This window comes from Corvus hawaiiensis, chromosome 3, assembly GCF_020740725.1.
Source record: "Corvus hawaiiensis isolate bCorHaw1 chromosome 3, bCorHaw1.pri.cur, whole genome shotgun sequence".
Classification (NCBI taxonomy): Eukaryota; Metazoa; Chordata; class Aves; order Passeriformes; family Corvidae; genus Corvus; species Corvus hawaiiensis.
The window spans coordinates 50,690,206-50,708,577 of record NC_063215.1 but is presented as its reverse complement, the minus strand read 5'-3'; the positions used below and the strand labels follow the sequence as shown (position 1 = coordinate 50,708,577).

Sequence of the window (18,372 nt, the reverse complement as noted above, 5' to 3'; positions counted from 1 at the left end):
ATGTTGGGACAATCTGACTATCATATAACACCTGCCATTTCATGAAGAAGTTTGTTTCACAAGTGTGTTCCCTTTTCTGTCCTGTCATACCATTAGTGAATATTCTTGGCTTCTCCAGAAACATAAATAAATGTGTGTTTGTGCACAGATTATCACAGCACTTGTAAAACACTTTTTAAAATTAAAATAGCTATCTGAAAGGTTGCAATATTTTAAAATATTTTTTTATTACTTTTGGTCTCAGTTTACACAGTTGCCCTAAACCAACGAAAACTGATGAACATATTTTTGTGGATTTCCATCAGAAGAAACTTTGGGCTCATACCACAGGTAATTCTGAAATCCCATGATATTTAGTGGCATAGTTTCATTTCCTTCAGTTATCCAGCTACAGTAGCAGGCTACTGCAGTTAGTTAGCTTATGGTATTTGCATGTTTTGTTGGTTTTATTTTAAGAGGAAAAGAAATAAAATCTCTATAATATGTTTTATTTATTCCTGAGGACTTTCACTTACACAAGTAGGCACTAAACATTTGAAACTGACTTTCCAGAGCACAACAGTAAAAAACTTAAGAATTTGACTTAGTTTCATTTAAAACAGTAAAAATTGACCCTGTAAACATTTCCATAGGAGGTAGGATACATACATTTGACAATCTGTCAAATATGAGAAAGTAAACAGTTACTCTGTAGTCCTAATAAATAATGAGCAACACAGGCATTAAATAAAAATTTTTATATATAAAAAAAAAGATATAAGTGAAAGACTAAAATAGCATTTTTAATAAATTAGGAATAGATGCAATAATTTCTTTACAACTTATTCTGGCGTGCAAGAATCACTGGCTCTTTCTGCTTACCCTGAATTTCTAACTGAAAAGCTGTAATGGTGAGAACAATCCTGAGAGATTCACAAGCTGGACCCAATCTAAATATGGCTATTCTTTTGTGTGTGGAGGGCTGATAACATCTCTAAAATGGCCCCTTTAACATGTCTATGTAATAATTTTATCTTCCACCAACTTGAAGGGGATTGTCATCATAGCCTTAATGTCTGGGGTTGGAAAGTAAGCTTAGGGCACAGACACGTCTCTCCCAGTTAGGTTCCTCCAGCAGCTGCTCCCATGAAGACAGTGTTGATTGGTGGTAAAGATGACACCATATCTCTGCTTGGTGGGGCATGGACCTCCAGATTTTCCTGAGAAGGGAACTGACCAGATGTTCCATACATACACTGTGAAGAAGATGTGGTTTGCAAGTTTGAAGCTGTGGGGAAAAAAGGTTACTATCATTGCAAGTTTCCAAGTTATTGAATTTAACAGAAATCACAATCCAATTTCATTTGATGGAAACTCCTATCTACCAGGCACATCATCTGAAGGACAGAAATGTCTAATCTTCTGTGCAAGATTAACAGGTAAGCAGTAGGAAGATGTAATCTTAGGGAAAAAGAAATGGTGCCCTAGTTTATATCTTCCATGCAACCCTTTTTGGAATGTGAGACCAAACTCAGTTGCCATTTGTTTAAGGCATATACCAAAATAAACCCTTTGGTGTTGAGTATTTGTGCCTAAAATTCACTGTCAGTGGGAGCTTTGCTAATACACACAGTTGTTGAAGCATAGGATGAGGGACCACACCACAGGAAGTATATACTGAGATATCCCTGCCCCAGGGTTCATTTGCTCTGTTTGACAGTGAGGATCTCTAAGAGACCCTAATAAAGCCCAGCCTTATATTAGTTTACTTAATAGTTAGAAAGTGCTTCCTAATGCATATTTTTGTTCAACTCAGGCCAATCATTCCAGTCCTCATGGACAACGGATCACAGACCTCCTTGTGGAAGCCAATTTCTTAAATTCAATTTTAAGGAAAACACATCTTATGATACATCCTAAGTACTGGGCTGTCCTGGGGTGATGTTATAAGGGGTTTTTTTATTCCTCAACCATCTGCTTAATGCCCAAGGACGCTGTGTCTTTAAGATGGACCCAGGGGTTGGAGCCATGGGACCTGGGTGCGGGCCGGTTGAACGGCTGGGGCCCAAAGGCTCGGGGCTCCAAGGGTCTCGGCAGGGCTCAGGAGGGAGTGCACCAGGAGCACTGTGCTGCTCTTTGGGTTTTTTTGTTCCAGCTAGCTGCAAAAAAGTTGTGCTGGTTTTCCTTGGTTTTTTCTCCTCCCTCCCTCCCTCTTGCCTCACTGCCTTCCTTCCCTTCCCTCTGGTCCGGGGAGCCTGCGGGGTGGTCCTGGCTGGTCCAAGCCTCTGTGCCTGTTCCCTCTCTGGGCATTTGTTGTATTTTGAGGTTTGTTTTTTCCTGTTCTACCCTGTTTTGTTTTGTGTTAATAAACAGTCGGTTTTTTCTTCCCACTTTCACTTGCTGTTACCAATTTGTCTCATTGACAAAGGAAAAGGGGGGCCCTTTTTCCTTTGGAGGAGGCGCTCATTCCAGAGTGCTTCTGCCTAAAATTTTGTTCCCAAAACCAAGACATGAGCTATTTCATCTCTATGTTGCACTTCATATATTGTATATGTGAGCTACAGTTTAATACTCAGCATTTGTTAGGATGCTAAAAAGTTCATAGCTGCTCCTCAGTTGTTGGCTATACTTACTCATAGGGGTCCGGCAGACAATTGAAGGGGAGGACTCTGTGTAATATGAGCCTGTTTGTTTTCTTCCACTGTCATCCAAGATATTCAGTGGATCATGTATATCACTGTATGATGGCAGGGACCGAATGCTGCTGACACTGCTGATTACAGAAACATGTTGGTCCACCATTGTTCCAAGTCGGTGAGATTCTGAATAATTTATGCTGTTTCCATAATATCCTAATTGAAGATTGAAAAAAAAAGATGAATGAAACTCCTGGGCAGCGCATGAGCCTGTGATAAACTTCAGAAAGAAGTACTTGTTACCGGCTGAAGCCCTTGAGAATAAGAGTATTTACGTACACATACAGCCTAGGAACATAAGCAACATATGCAATGACTGACCCAAAAGAGAGGTGGTAACAAGGAATCCAAAAGATTGTAAGGGTTCAGTCACGCCTTCAGTACAGAAAATTGCTCTTTCCTTCTAAGCTCAGAATCAAACATAGCCTGCAATCAGTGGCCATAAGAGGCACCATGGGGAGTCCTATCCATAGTTCAGTGCTTCCTTCTGAAGCTTACAACCAAGGAAAGCATACATGGAAAGAAAATCTGCAGGATAGTATGTACTCACTGCATAGACAAATCCATATAAAAGTAACATTTCCACTGTGTCTTTCCTCCAGAAGAGGGAGGTGTTTTGCTGACTATACCTCTGAAGCAGTAATTTTACATTTGAAGTATGAGAAATGAGAGGGCCAAAGCCTCGAACTATTGGTAATGCACATTTTTATACTTCTTTTCACCCTGTGACTGGAATGGTCCATTATGCTGATTCCAGAGGCAAGCTATCTTGTGTCTCCTCTATTTCATAGCAAAGGTTTTGGGGGCTTTTCAAGAGATTGTTAACCTCATCCTGGTTTTGCCCCCTTTGTGCAAGACAGGGTGATGATACCAAAGGAAGATTACTATAGGGCAGCAGATGCATTTGAGGTCAACTGAGGATTCGCCAGAGGAAAATAAACCCTTGAGTAGCTTATTAAACTGCTTTACAATCTCTGTGTGTTATCAGAGAAGTGGAAAACAAGAATGTAAAAATAAAAGCTGAAATACATCTTCCAGAGGGAAAAAAAACCCAGAGAAAAAGAGTTTTACTTCAGCAATGAAAGAGAAACAAAAGGAAAAAGAAAGTATGTATTAATACCGTTGGAAGCATTAGCAGGATAAGCTGCTCCTGGACATGTAGATACTGAGTTGTTCACGAAATTGAAACTCCCGGTATTCAGAAACTGCATATTGTGTGTGGCCTGAGACATGCTGGAGGAACCATAGCTGGAAGGGGATCTGGCATTGTAGGGAGACACGGCACAACTGTTGCTGAAGTAGTCTCTGGAGAACTGCTGTTCACTCAAGGCATTGAATCGGCTGGGCTCTGCTCTGTGGTCATAAACTCCTGAAGTGGAATGGGCCTGTGTTCTGAACATAGCCTGGTAATTGGAATTGTTTCCATAATAATTCTGACTAGTCTGTGACAAAGTCTGATAAAGGGGTTCTGAGTAGGAAGAGCACTGTGAATGTGTCGGTAACATGGGACCTACACTGGGAGGTCTCACAGCCATTGGCCCCTGGTTGATGACACTTCCTCGGCTGACCACTGCTGGTGAAATGGGTGGAGTCATGAGGTGACCAGTGCTTTGAGACAGCTCCATTTGATCTGGAATAAATAAACATTAGCCGTGATTAGTGTCCATACCTCAGTACTGCTGTTAAGACACAAAGGCTCTGGGGAAGTGGAGATTACCATGTGAAACCTTTACAAAAGATATGCACTCGCCCCCACCTATTTAATTCACAGCTTTTATTTAATGGCTTCAGGCTGTAAAGTTTCTCCTTTCATTCTCCAGCTTGGAGGTGCCACATTCAGTGGGAAATTTCCAGCAGTTACAACCCTCATGTGCTCCAGGTGTTACTGTTCCTTCTCTCCTCACAAGAAACTCACCAAGCCAAAAGTTATAAGATAGTTCTACCATTTTTCCAAGACGAACTATTACTGGCAAGGTAATTACAATTGCTGACTTCTGTAAATCATCACAGAAGGTGACCTCATGAAATGTTGTTTACTAGAGGTCTTCATAAATGCATGTGGTCATCGCCCCTCCTACAGCAACATGTTACCATGAACGGAAAGACTAACAGGCAAATTAGGGAAGGAGATGCTGGAAGAGTTGATACACACCTGTCAGCTGCATACTCTCCCTGTCTCCTGTGGTGAAGGGGTTCAGACCAGAAGGTGCACTGCTGGGCTGGCCAGCTGACAAGGACACGTAGGTTTGCTCTCCTAGGCACTCGTTTTTGACTGAAGAGTCACTGGGCAGAGGAGCGGCTTTGTTGCGATTTGCTAGGAAGCAAGAGCTTGGTGATGCAGTGAAGGTGGCTTTGCTTGCATCTGGAAGGGTAAATGAAAGCTCTTGTTGGCTGTTATGTATCCTCACTGCACATAAATTCTCTTTGTATCATTTCCCCTGACCACAGATCTACATCACACAGTATCAGCTCCTTACTCAAGCCATCACAGTGAAGGTATGAATCAGATTTATTCCCTTGAATAAAATGTCAACAATGAAGTCAAGTAAAGTGCATTAAGAGTGAATCAGGATTGACACTTCACCCTAAAGAATTAACAATGGCAACTTTAGAATGCTTGGACTCTCTTTTCATATTGGTATCTAGAGAAAAGCATTTGTTATACTCAAGAGTTCTGCTTTTTGCAGACTATTGATAAAGTCAGTTTTGCTATTCTTCAATGGAAACCATGATTTTACTTTATGGTTTCAAGTTCTTTACCTAAACACACAAGGATAAGGCAACTGTCAAAAAGGCCAAGTTTTTCTCCTGGAGGCTGAATTAAAAGAAGTGCTGCATCTACTGTCAGACAAATTCTATGCAAGTTTCTTGCAGCAAATTGCAGATTTAGAGTAACAACAACCAAAAAGTTAAGGACTGATTGCCAGTGCTAATGCTAATAAAAAATAATTCTGCAAGTTTCTGAAGTTCCACCGGATTTTTAAGGATTAACTTGGACCAGAACTTGATCCAAATCAATCTTCATTCTTTTGACAGAAAAGGACCTGGAATATATAACTTCAAACCGTCTAACTTTGAAGAAGCCTGGTAGATGGAAAATGTTAAGGGTACTGTTTTCAAATAATTTTATTTCTCTTCCACATAGTAATACTTCAGCCACATGCTACATAGGGCTCCAAACTTGCGTTCCAATGTTGAAGGGATATTTGCATTTTGGTAATATTTAATAAATTCCTAGTTCAAGTTGTAATTACATACTTAAGCTTTGGAGAAAAATGGGATTAGGAATTAAGTAGCCCTGTCTGCTACCTATACCTCTTTTCACACTTCAGTTCATGGCCCTTCAGATGTACCTACAAGCCTTTGTTGCATCCAAGATAATTTCAGTGATCCTTAGTACTGACATTCCAACAGAACTGTTATGAACTGTGGTAGGTATGTGGGAATGAATTGCTGAGTGAATGGTCACAAACTTTTCAGGTGAATTGGATAATATTGTACGTAACTACACCTTCAGGAGAATACAGTAAACTTGCTTCTGCTTAAACAAATACATCAATTTCTAAACATACCAGAGTACACGCAAAAGAACCAAGCTCTAGTTACCTAAATTCTTCATGTATTTGTCCAGTAGATTCTGGAGTTCTTGTTCTTTGTCATTGTTGAACTGTGTCTCCATGGCAAGCAGGATGTACTCATCCAGTAACATGCGGATCAAATGAAAAGAACCTTTTGGAGAAGGAAGAGAGAGAGTAGCTGAGTTATCTTTGTGACCATCTCTCACCACTCCACAAGAAGCCAGTGAAACAAACAAATAATTGTGGACTTTAAATGACCTGGCAAGACCAACAAGAAATAGTGCCTAACTTCTAGCTCTAATCTTTCTTTGCACTGGCCCACCTAGCTCAATTGTTTACTGTCCTGTAGGCTATTTGACCACTAATTACATCAAAGAAAAATACTGATGAAAGTGAGACATGCTTTATACTTGAGGAGAGCACACAGTGGAACTAGATAAGGCTGAAGTCTGCTAGAATGCCTCTGCTCTATTTCTGTTTGCCTTGTGCTAAATAACCAGACAATAACTGGTGAAGTCTTTGACCTTATTTCAAGGATATATCACATTAAAAAATATATGTGTCCCTACAGTCTTTTCAATTATCCTCTGAATTTTAGATAACAATGTACCTATGGCTAAACATATGAAATTACACGCTAGAGTTTGTTTCACTTGTTCTACCATCTTCTCTCTTATAAAAGGTTCTTTCTGAGTGTTCCCAAAAATGTAAACATTCCTAAAGATGGATGTGTGAACCTTAATTTTTAAAAGCCACAAACACTGTTAAATTGATTATCTGCTAATTCCAAAATTAAGTATGTGGTGACTACCAAATTCCTTTTGCTTTTATTGAAACATGCCATGCACAAGAACTTATATACAACAGTCGTTTTATACCAAACTGATCCACAGGTAAAACTAGTAATTTAAATCTTCTGTCTCTTATACTGAGATAGTTACATATATATGCAGTTACATTTCCACTGTCATATCAAAACAAAGTTTCTAGCACTTAAATGTCAAAGCAGTATCAAACCAGCAATTTAAAGGAAGAATACCTTTTAAAAATAAATCTGTGACACAGGTCACCAGCAAAATATTGCTAGCATTTACTGTGAAATGTTAGTTTGAAAAACACATTACACAGTATTTGTGGCTTTAATCGAATAATCTTTAAATTAGGATAGGTTCCTCAGCACAGGAAATGGTGAAAAGCTGCTAAGTGCTAACAAATATGTACAAAATATGAGTGTTTTTATAAAGCTCGGGTACCAAAACTTGATGCGTTGTTTAGAGTTAGGTTATGCATCACTCGAGCACCGAAAAAGCTCCATTTCAGAAGGAAGTCCTGAGCTCTCTTCTTTAAAGACCTCCCATTTTGCTTGCTTGCCTGAAAGAGAATAGTAAAATACTGTTAAGTATGCTCACTTGCTTTCTGCAAATAGAAGACCTGAGTATCCTTGAGAGTTCAAGGAGTCCTTGACTCAGGCTGATGTGGCAGAGTGAATCAAGCCGCCTGATTCAAGCTATCTTCCTGCTGTGTGACCTAACTTGGTAAAACAGAGCAGCCTTCACTCTTTCCAGTGCAAACATAGAATGGCTGTCTGTCAATGCTGGATGAAGCAAACTGCTCACTGCTTGGGCCCTGATGTACCCTGAAGGTACACAGATTACCTCATATTCTAGTACTAAAGGTGCCAAGTTGTTCTATACAGGGACAGAAGGAAGGGCAGTGGGATGGACAGACAGATGGACAGACAGACGAAAGAGGAAGGAAGGAAGGAAGGAAGGAAGGAAGGAAGGAAGGAAGGAAGGAAGGAAAAGAAAGAAAGAAAGAAAGAAAGAAAGAAAGAAAGAAAGAAAGAAAGAAAGAAAGAAAGAAAGAAAGAAAGAAAGAAAGAAAGAAAGAAAGAAAGAAAGAAAGAAAGAAAGAAAAAGGAAGCTCCCAGCCTCTGACACTATGGTATTCCACAAAAACATGGAGTAGAAATTAGTCTTTGTACTTTAATTTAATCTGTATAATACTGGTCAGAATTTCTCTAACAGAATGGTATGTTACAATCGTGATGATCAAAGTGATGCTTTTTATACTGTTCATTTCAAACAGTCACTTTGCTCTGGAGTGATTTGTTCATGTGGTAACATATGCCTTGTTACTTTCTCAAACAGCAAGCAGAAAGAAGCTGTTGTGTTGAGTTTAGCTGTGTGCTAAAGTAGCCACAATTTAGCATGAACAGAAGGCAGACAGCAGTGGAAGGATTACATGTTCTGTAAATTATTAGCTTCTGCTCTGGTCAACCTAACTTCATATCAGAACTTGTTGGTACTCTTCCCTTAACTACAGGAAAACAATGCCAGGAACCATACCTGTTAGCTTTAAAAATACAGTATCACATAGTAGATGATGAATGGAAAATTGCTTCATCTTTCCTGCCTGACTTGTTTATGAGGAATTGTCTTCTGAAATTGTGGAATGAATGGAATTAAATTTACATCATAATCATTCCAGCCTAAAATAAGTTGAGATTGCTCAGCTTCAATGGGGTTTTTTTTTGCCTAGGGAGTTTTCTGTGTATGTGAGGACTTGCTTTGGCTCTGCTGCCCCGAGTCATCCAAAGCTCTTCACTGTGCTGCTCACATATGTCAGCAATTTTTAGGAAACTCAAGAGTACTTTAAAAAGAAAGAAATTATCACTATCTCCATTGAAATTTGGGGAAACAGGCAAGTAAAGGAAAAAGGGCATGCTTCTGGTTTTCCTGTAAGTCACAGTCTCTCTTCTGCCAGCCAGTTGATGCTAACTGTACTGTCTCATCCTTTTGTATCCATTCATATCAAGATCCTACCTAAAATGATGAGTAAGATATTGCATTTTCAGATAGAAAAAGCCTGACGAGAAGACCAGTGTTCAGCTATTAGCCAACAATATGTAACATCTTATTGTGACAGTTTACAGTAATTAGAGTCACAAATTGGGTACATATTTCTTACTTAGCTGTAAGCCAAAAAATCCTTTCTTTTGTTCTGAGCTGTAGTTTATTAACCCCTACATAACTATATGCATATAAAATACTTGTGATGAAAATGCATCTTGTAAATTGGAGGCAGGCAGGAGAATCCCATCAAAACCATCAATTACTGTGTTAAGCACCTTACAAAGCTACAAAACTGTATCTTCCATCCTGGAAGGTAAAAATCCTTCAGGAGGCTAGCTTCTTTTGAATCCACCCCCTGCAGTAACTTATACCACATACAGTACCCCCTAAATGCCATGGAAAAGAGAATTGCTTCCCATTTGCTCACCTTACTCAGAGCAATTCCCCTGTGATTCTGCAGGCACACATAAAGTGGGAGAGTTTCTTTCACGTAGTTTGTGAAAAGTGCTGACTTTAGTGTTTTAGTTACAATGCTTCTTAGTTTGTCACACACATAAGATTGCTCAGCATGATTAATTAGAACTAATATCACTGGAATCTTTGACACCAAATGACAAACTTCTGTGTTACAGTAAGGAGACACGAACAGAGACAAAAATTCCTTGTGGAAAATCAGTGAGACTGCATAAGGATTTATGTAAGGAGTAAGGGGAGTAGGATTTGGTCTGGAGTCAGGACATTTGAAAGGTACCTTGATAACCCTTTGCTCAACCACAGTATCCAACCATTCAATAAATGATTCCACAGTGGCATTCTTCTTTAGAAGGTCCTTCAGTTCTTGGAACACTGTAATAGAGTCATCTACCATGTAAAAAGGAGAACATATCATCGCACACTATTCTGAACGTGAGAAAAAGCCACTCACCAGCCATATGACAATATTGTAGCATGGAAAGGAAAAGCAAAGAATTAGAGCAGTGAAGAAATACATAACTCCCCAGCAAAGCAAGCAGACACACATCCATCACACACATGTATTTTAATTACTTAAGCATTACAGTGACACAGGTTGTAAGATTGTTTATAAAACAATGAAGTTTTATAAGAAAATAAAAGTAAAAGGAGATTATTATATTTTCCATTCCTTTGTAGATTCAACCTTGAAAACCTTTTTAATACTAAGTTTAGTAGCAAAGCTTTCTCTGTAATATGGCAGATTTGCAGTATCTTATGTTTCCTTTATATTTTACAAGTTTCTCACAACAGGATATAAAGTTAACTTCCTCAATTCCCATTTTCAAAAAAGTGTCTGAATGAACAGTTATCTCTCTTCTCCTTTTCTTTTTTAACCAGTGTGAAAGAAGACAAAGAATAAAATAAAAAATAACTACACAAAAAAAGCAGGAAATGGGCAACTCAAATGAAAATGTGAATAGGATTTTGAACCATTAAAGAGAACAAACTTTCATAATTGAAGTAATAATATTTACAGGACAACACACTGCTATTCCTTTCAGCTCTTGAAACTCTGATCAACGTGACTCCTATGATAAAGTTATCTTTTTAATACAGAAAATGGCTATATCTATTTTCCAACAATGTATATGAAAATAACTACCTCAAAATTTATACTTTATTCTGTGTATGAAAAAAGCTGCTACACTAAATAGAAAATTACACATATTCTTAAAGCTCAACTTTCAGAAAAAAATCCGATTAATTAAAAAAAAGTAAACTAGTTCAAATACCCATTACATTAAGCCATAATTTTTGACAAATCTTTCAAGAACTGATATGTGCCCATATAATTAGGACCAAGTTTCAAAAGAGGTTTGAAGCTGACATGTAAATTTTTCAGCAACCATTTAAAGTCATCTGGCTGGGATGACTTCCCAGCACAAGCTTCTGTTCTTGGACATGCTAGGGCAACCAATTGGTTTTCTTAACCTACTGAAGGTTATGGTGAACTAGATTAGAGAATGCAGAGTCTATGGGTGCCTTGTCTCAATCAGTCCAAGTAGACTGGTGTGGCATGGAATGAAAGAATGAATTATTTTTAATGGTACAAATATGTCACCATGGACTTACATTCACTGTAGACTTCCCCATCAGAGTCTGTGCTCCCTGAAGCTGCAAGGAGGGCCTGAGAGCCAATACTATTCAAATCAACTTTTTCAATATCCGACACCATGGAATTCACCACATGCTGATCAAAAAGAGCTGGCCGAGCAATCTGCAAGAGAAAGCAAGATAAAATGCTGAGACCCTGTTGTGGTTTAGCCCCAGCTGGCAGCTAAGCACCACACAGCCACTCCCTACCCTGCCATGGGATGGGGGAGAGAATTAAAAGAATAAAAGTAAGAAAACTTGTTGCTTGAGTTAAAACCAGTTTAATAAATTTTTAAAAGAAGTAATAAAAATAATAACAATAATAATTTAAAAGTTTAAAAGAACCCCAAAAACAACAGAGAAAAATACAGTCCAACAAAGACCAGTGAGGCTGATGAAAACAATTGCTCACCACCAACTGACCAATGCCCAACTGACCAAGGCCCTGAGCAGTGGTCCCCAGTTTTATTGCTGATCTGTGGTATGGAATATTCCTGTGATCAGTTGGGGCCAGCTGTCCCAGATATGCCCCCTGCCAAATTTTCATGCACCTCCAACCTATTTGCTGGCACATACGGGAAGCAGAAAAGACTTCTTACACTCTGTGTGTAAACACTGCTCAGCAGTAACTAAAATAGACCTGAATTATCAATAGTTTCCAGTACGAATCCAAAATATAGACCCATAATATGAGGAACAAAACTAACTCTATCCCAGCCAAAACCAGTACAGGCCCACAGCTGGGGATCACCCAAAAAACTCCTCAGAGAAGACTCTTATTATGTTTAATTTTATTGTCATGGCTGGGTTTATCACAGATCAGATGAGACAATGTTTCCCTTTCATTAGACTCCTGATGCTCTTCTAATGTGCCTTCCTATCAGATTATCTTCACAATTTCATGCATATGCTGCTTTTGTATTAATATTTATGAAAGAGAAAATCAAGTCAAGATGAACAGGTGCTGTGTCTACAGTTATTCATGAGGACTACCACCTCAAAACCCAAGATGCTAGCGTGGAAGGAAGTTCCACGAAAGGCATTTTATCCTTTTGTATAAAACCATCACATGGAGGTGACTCCTAATTGCAGATACCTGTATCCTGACAGCACAGCCTCGGAGTCTCCAACTACCTGTCACTCCCGTTTTTTCTTCTCACTCAAAACTCAAAAAAGAAATAGAACATCATGGACAAAGCAGCGAATCTTTGCTAGGCAAGAAGGATCATCTGATATTTTCCAATTTGGTACTAAACAAAATACACATATATTCCACTTCATCATTTCATTGAAAAAAGTTCCTGTGATGGCAGTTCATTATAACCATGGCCTTTGCTCTCTTTTCTGGTACAAAAGTTTGAAGTCCTAATCAGATCTATCTATGGTCACTTTCTAATTTCACAGTTAAAACAACAAGATATAAGTCTTTCATGGACAAAGGTCAACCTTGAAAAAATAATCCATTGTATTTCATAGACAGAAAGGTACACTGAATACAACTGACAAAATTTTGAATGTATCATCTTACTCTGTTTACCTGTGCTAGGTGTAGGAATGACGTCTGTCGTTTCAGGGAGGAAACAAATCTTCGTGCAATAGGCAATTTCTTATCTATCAGGCTTTCCGGTAGATTTTCCAAAGAGGAAGCAACCCACTGCTCCCAGTTTTTTGCAAAGCTTCTTATATCTGCCAGTAAACTGTAAGGGAAACAAAAAGTGATTTAGAGAATCACCAATAAAAATTGCCTGGCATTAGTTTAAATAACTGGGTTTCAATCTATGGCTAACAGACTTCTGAAGATATCTGGAAATTACTCCTCAGGTGTTACCAGAAGAAACAGGAGATGACCAATCATTGATCTATATATTGACTGCATATTGATATGTACCTCCTCTGGGAAAAAATTGTAAGCCAATTGGGACATTAAAATGCTATCTAATATTTTAAGGCTCTTCTATAGCTGCCCTCAGAGCTGACAACTATTTTGCCATACATACTCTACTGTTCTAAAAATGAGCATAAATGCTGTAAGGAAATTTCTCTAGAATATAGAATTACTGGTATTTATCTGGAATATGTCTAAAAATCGGAACATACCAATATTAACGTCAAATACCTACCTTTCTGGCATTTCTTGCATTGTTGCAGGGATGAGTACATCTGTAAGAACCTTCAAAAAGTTAACAGAAAATGACATCATGCTTCCACTGGCCATTTATTCATTCATTCATGTCTGTCTTGTCTACTTAGATCGCAAAGTGATAAGTACAGAAAATTTACACAGAATAAAGCCATTCAACCTACTGTCCAGCTATTTATATGCCTGGATTTTTCCAATCACTATTAGATAGGAACAGATGAGATATTCATATACTTAGATAGCATCCATTCTTAATGTATAACTTCATACCAGTAAATTGAGAAAAAAACCAAACAAGACATGCTATCCCCCATGTCTTAGATTAGGGAAATCAGTAGAAGCGAGATGGATAAGCACTTTGTCTTTTCTAGCACCACCAAGTCTCTGTAAAGCAGATACTCAAGCATCTCCCATGTCCTTGAGTGCTGTTGACTCTTCTTCCTGCCAAACTGGACACGGCACTGCAGGTATTCAGAGTTTAGCCAGAGAGTTCCCTGTAGCTAAGTCTGGCGTGGAACAGTTTTGGCAAAAAACTGTGCCATCTGGCATGCTCCCTAGGGAATGTTATTGTGGAGGACAAAGTTGTTAGACTATATTCCAGAAATCTCCTTTCACTTTTAATGTAAATAGTTTGATAACAATCCAATGTAATTCCTTCTTCCTTCTGTCAGCTGTGATCTCAGGAATATCTAACATGATTATAGGTAAGAAATAGTGAGAGACAAAGAAGAAGCACAATAGTAAATTTATGAACTTTTGAGAAATTCAGTCTTACTCAATTTATAATTTATAGCTCCTCTAGTATTTCTTCTTCTGTCACATTAAATCTATCATAAATAAAGTTAATATTAAATCTATTGAGACAGCACATTTAGAACAGGAAAAACCTCATAAACTCAAGGTACATTATAACCTCTACAAGTAAATGAGGCTTAATGACCCATCTCCTGGGTAGTAATTATGATTCTTGATGCTAATTACCTTTGCTTTGCTATGCTAACTAAAACATTTCTTACTTTACAGCTTTATATGCTTCTAAGAAAAAAACATTTTCATCTTCTCTGGATTTTCCCCCCATATTTTTGTACAGTAAAGAATAACAGATTACAAAAAGGCATCAGAGCTTAAAAGCCTCAAGTCTTTTGCTTTGATTGGTTGGTGTTTACTGTTAAGCCAATAGTTATTTCTTCTCATCAATATGTGATGTGAAATCTGTTAGAGAGACACCTATATGACAATCCTTTTCTATTTCTATGGCACATCCTATCAGAGGAACTTTAAGTACTTTGCATCTACTAAATAATCATCTTATCTGACTTTCCAAGTGAAAAACTCAGGAAACTGTGGTGGCATTATTTTTTTTTCCCCAATGCTCTATAACTTACTCCTGACCTTGCAACACTCCTAAGGGTCACTTTGTTTCAACTATTTATGTCATCATGCCATGAGCTAGACCAAAGAACTCATATGGTACAAAAGCTCTGCAAAACAAGTATTGCTTAAATTTTTTTTAAACCCAGAGCAGTTTAGAGTGCAGCAGTTTTCCTGGTACCTCTAGCAGCACAGGAACAGAAATGAAAGGCAGCAGGCAGGAGAAGCAAGAATATCTTAACCCAGGATTGTTCCAGCTTGGTAACATGAAACCATGGCCTGACATAACCTGTGAGTAGAAGACTGGCATGTGGAATCACCTTACCGATGTGCCACAGACTCTCTTCCCTGGCAGAAATTGCAATAATCTTTTCAGTGAAAAAAAGGCTTCAGTTTTCATCCAGGATTACCTTAGTCAGCCTTGTCAATGAGCACATGAGCATTTCTTTTAGCTACATTCAAGCAAGTAGGTTGGGGTCTCACTGTTAGTGTGCTGGCTGTGGTCAGGTGTTCAGCAGAGCTGAGACTGGAGTTCAGCTCTTATAGGCACCCATTTTATTTCTTGATTTCAATGATTTCCTTGGTGATTTACAGCAGAAAGCAGTCATGGCATCCTGTCACTCTATCTTTTTACAGATACAAAAGCTGTACTGCGGGCAAAATTATTCATGTAGTTAAATGCTTAACTTACCTTATACAGTATTGAGTCACAGACACAGAAAATGTCAATGATAATGGGATTTTCAAGCAGGGGAAGAAGATGGTCAGGCATTCCTTGCCAAAAATGTAATAGGAAATGCTGGATCTAAAGGAATAGGAACCAGATTCATAGACATAAATCATGCTGTCTTGGCTTCCCCTGCATATGTACCCAGAGTGCATGCTCAAACAACCTTACCTCTTCAAAGTTCCCATTAATTGCATTGTCAAGGACACACTGACAGTGTGTTTTGTACATCATGATAAGAGTATCTACCTGTTTTGGAAGAAAGAAATATCAAACAGAGTTTCTTGACTCCTTCCTTTACTGCTATGGTGATATAAGTTTCTGCTTTCTGCAGCTAGTATGTAAACACATAATATAAACTGTATTGCAATGCATATTTACAAATAGGCAGCCTGTATATCCAGAAGTGATGAGGATGTCACTCATCGCTAGTTTTAGCAACAGCTTTACGTCATTATTATTCAAGCATTATTTAAGTCATTATTTAAGTCAAGCACTGATGCTGTTGTCAGAAATGTAGCATCTGAACCTGTATACACTGTGAAAATGTGGATAATAGAGTAAGGCAATAGCTAGATTAGTCAGTCAGATGGTAAATTTGCCTCTCTGAAGCTAAGATTAATCCCAAAGAGCAGTGCAAGTTAATCATTAGGCTACTATAGGCGTCTATGAGTGTTCTGAAACATCATCTAGTTGGACAAATGAGAAAATAGCTGCCAGTCATTTGGTCAAAGTTTAATCACTGCCTCACATGAACTGAGCTTCAGAAAGCAGAACTCCCTTTCATGTCATCAGGCTACTTTATCTGAGTGGAGTGCTCCCTTATTTAAAAAAAAAAGAAAAAAAGAAAGTAAGTATTAAGTTTTAAAAATTGTAGCAAATTATAAGACAAGAAATATGCAAACTATTTTAAGGAAGGAAAAGTGCTAGCAAAACCATTCTCATGGTCCTGAATCACAGGTTTGCCACAGCTTGTGAACTTCTCCAGCAAACCAGTCTCAGATTTTGAATGAAACTGGTGCCATCTTATTGCAGTAGGTTCAGGATGCAGATTTCTTTGAAAACGGACCTTTCTGACTCTCAGAGCTGCTTTTCTAACTACATATCTTTGAGAAGTACTAGCACAGTGTGAGACTCAAGAACACTTTAAAGAACTGTTTTTGAAAGGAGTCGATGGAAGTTTAAAGATTGGGTAAGTTCTGTCCAGAAACATTAAATGCAGGAATTACCCATCTATTTTAGTGCAGACTGCTGATTTATGGACTCTCCAGAGATTTGAATTGCAAGCAATTCCTTAGGAGTTTAATGCAGGAGTCAAACTTCACGTATGGGCTGTCTTCAACAGAGTACCTAAATATCTTAGGTTCAATAACCTTTAGTTAGATAAGCTGAAGGATGGAAAAGGCAGTATGAAAAGAAAACAGGAAATAAAAGAACAAGAAATGAGCAAAGAGCAGCAAGGAAAGAGAATGCAGGAGACACACAGAAATTCATCTTTCCCACAGTCTCCTCATAACTCAGTAAGTCTGTCCCCAGACGGTCATGCACAATGCTGTTGCCCCAAAAATGAAGACAGAATGAATTGCAGGTTTTTCTCCATTGTTGGAGCAGTATAAATCAGTTTATACTGCTGTGTTGGATATTCAAGGAACCTCAAACATTTGTCAGATTTAAATTTAATGAGAATGCTGTCTATATTAGAGATGTCACTTCACTGATGGAGACTATAGCAGCAGGTGGTGCACACTGCTGAGTATACCAGTTCTTGGGCTTTCTTTACAAATGGTAAGATTTCCAGCTAAGATTTACAGCTAAAATGGCTCCTTTTGTTTAGTTTCTCCCTACGGGAATCCTAGGCTTCACTACTTTCTCAGAACAAGCTTAGGAGGAGGGGGTCATAAAAAGTTTTAAAGCAATGTGTCTCAAACCAGTCACCATCACCACCCGCACTGGAGGTTAAATTGAAAAGTTCAAAATGTCTGTCAAAGGATTTCTAGCACAGTGCAGGGATGTAGCAGCCTGTAATATGACCAGAAACAACACAGACGTAACACATAAGCAAAGAGACAAGGACATAAAACATGAGAGATACTTCCAACTGAAGAGCTATCCTTAGGATAAGCAATACCAAGTATTGATTTGAGGAATGATTTAAGTAATTTAAAAAAACCCCAAACATGTTCAAATTTACAGTCTCTTTTCAAACAATTAATGAAGGAGAATAAAATTCATCCAACTATTTGTTGTGCATTATTTGTTCTGTTCTAATCAGAACAAAATTTACCTTAAATACAAAGGCATTTGTAAAGAACACAACTCTCAGTTATTTGTTTGTTTTGCTCTCCCCGTCTTACATACCATCAGTTTGTAAAATACTGGGTCAGTTAATAGGTAAATAATTCAACCACCTTTCCATTGGAAAGCCAGTTAATCGGTGTTAGTAAAGGTTTGCCCCCTCTATAAATCAGTCACCTCTGTTTGATTATGGACATTTCTGGCTCTTTCATGTCAATACCTCAAAGGCTAAGATATGAAGAAACATTCTATGGCAAATTTTTGATCTCTTAAGACAGAAGAGGAGTTCACATTTTACCTTGTCTTTAGAAATGCACCCTTGAAGCAAAAGGTGTTGAGCACTTGGAAACTCTGGGAGGAGTGTTCCAGTTTTGGAACTCAGAGAATATTTACGAGTAAAACCACCCTGAAAGGGAAGGGAAAAAACAGGAACATTGAAATAGCTAACGTTGTTACATCTGAAACCAACAATTCATGCTAAACTTGTATTTTATCTCATGAGCCTCTCAATGCTCCAGAATACTTGCATTCAGATAATCCTTCAAAAATATTGATGCTTATCCAGATCTGGACACCAGCTCAAGAAGGTTATTGAGTATGTGTCTAGATCTAAACTCCACCA

General features: G+C 38.3%; 1 protein-coding gene across 1 annotated transcript in view; it reads right to left on the bottom strand.

Annotated features, from left to right (window-relative positions):
- Positions 1 to 202: 202 nt before the first annotated feature.
- Positions 203 to 18,372, bottom strand: part of RFX6 (regulatory factor X6) — a 34,684-nt gene continuing 16,514 nt past the window's right edge. Inside the window, exons 7-19 of the mRNA XM_048299865.1 lie at positions 18,049 to 18,156; positions 15,627 to 15,704; positions 15,420 to 15,533; positions 13,338 to 13,387; positions 12,755 to 12,914; positions 11,197 to 11,341; positions 9,860 to 9,969; positions 7,507 to 7,624; positions 6,282 to 6,404; positions 4,828 to 5,037; positions 3,796 to 4,305; positions 2,613 to 2,831; positions 203 to 1,267 (exon numbers count right to left, since the gene is read on the bottom strand). Coding sequence (XP_048155822.1) covers positions 1,101 to 1,267; positions 2,613 to 2,831; positions 3,796 to 4,305; positions 4,828 to 5,037; positions 6,282 to 6,404; positions 7,507 to 7,624; positions 9,860 to 9,969; positions 11,197 to 11,341; positions 12,755 to 12,914; positions 13,338 to 13,387; positions 15,420 to 15,533; positions 15,627 to 15,704; positions 18,049 to 18,156 — 2,112 coding nt within the window. The 3' untranslated portion in view covers positions 203 to 1,100. The remainder of the gene's footprint in view (positions 1,268 to 2,612; positions 2,832 to 3,795; positions 4,306 to 4,827; positions 5,038 to 6,281; positions 6,405 to 7,506; positions 7,625 to 9,859; positions 9,970 to 11,196; positions 11,342 to 12,754; positions 12,915 to 13,337; positions 13,388 to 15,419; positions 15,534 to 15,626; positions 15,705 to 18,048; positions 18,157 to 18,372) is intronic.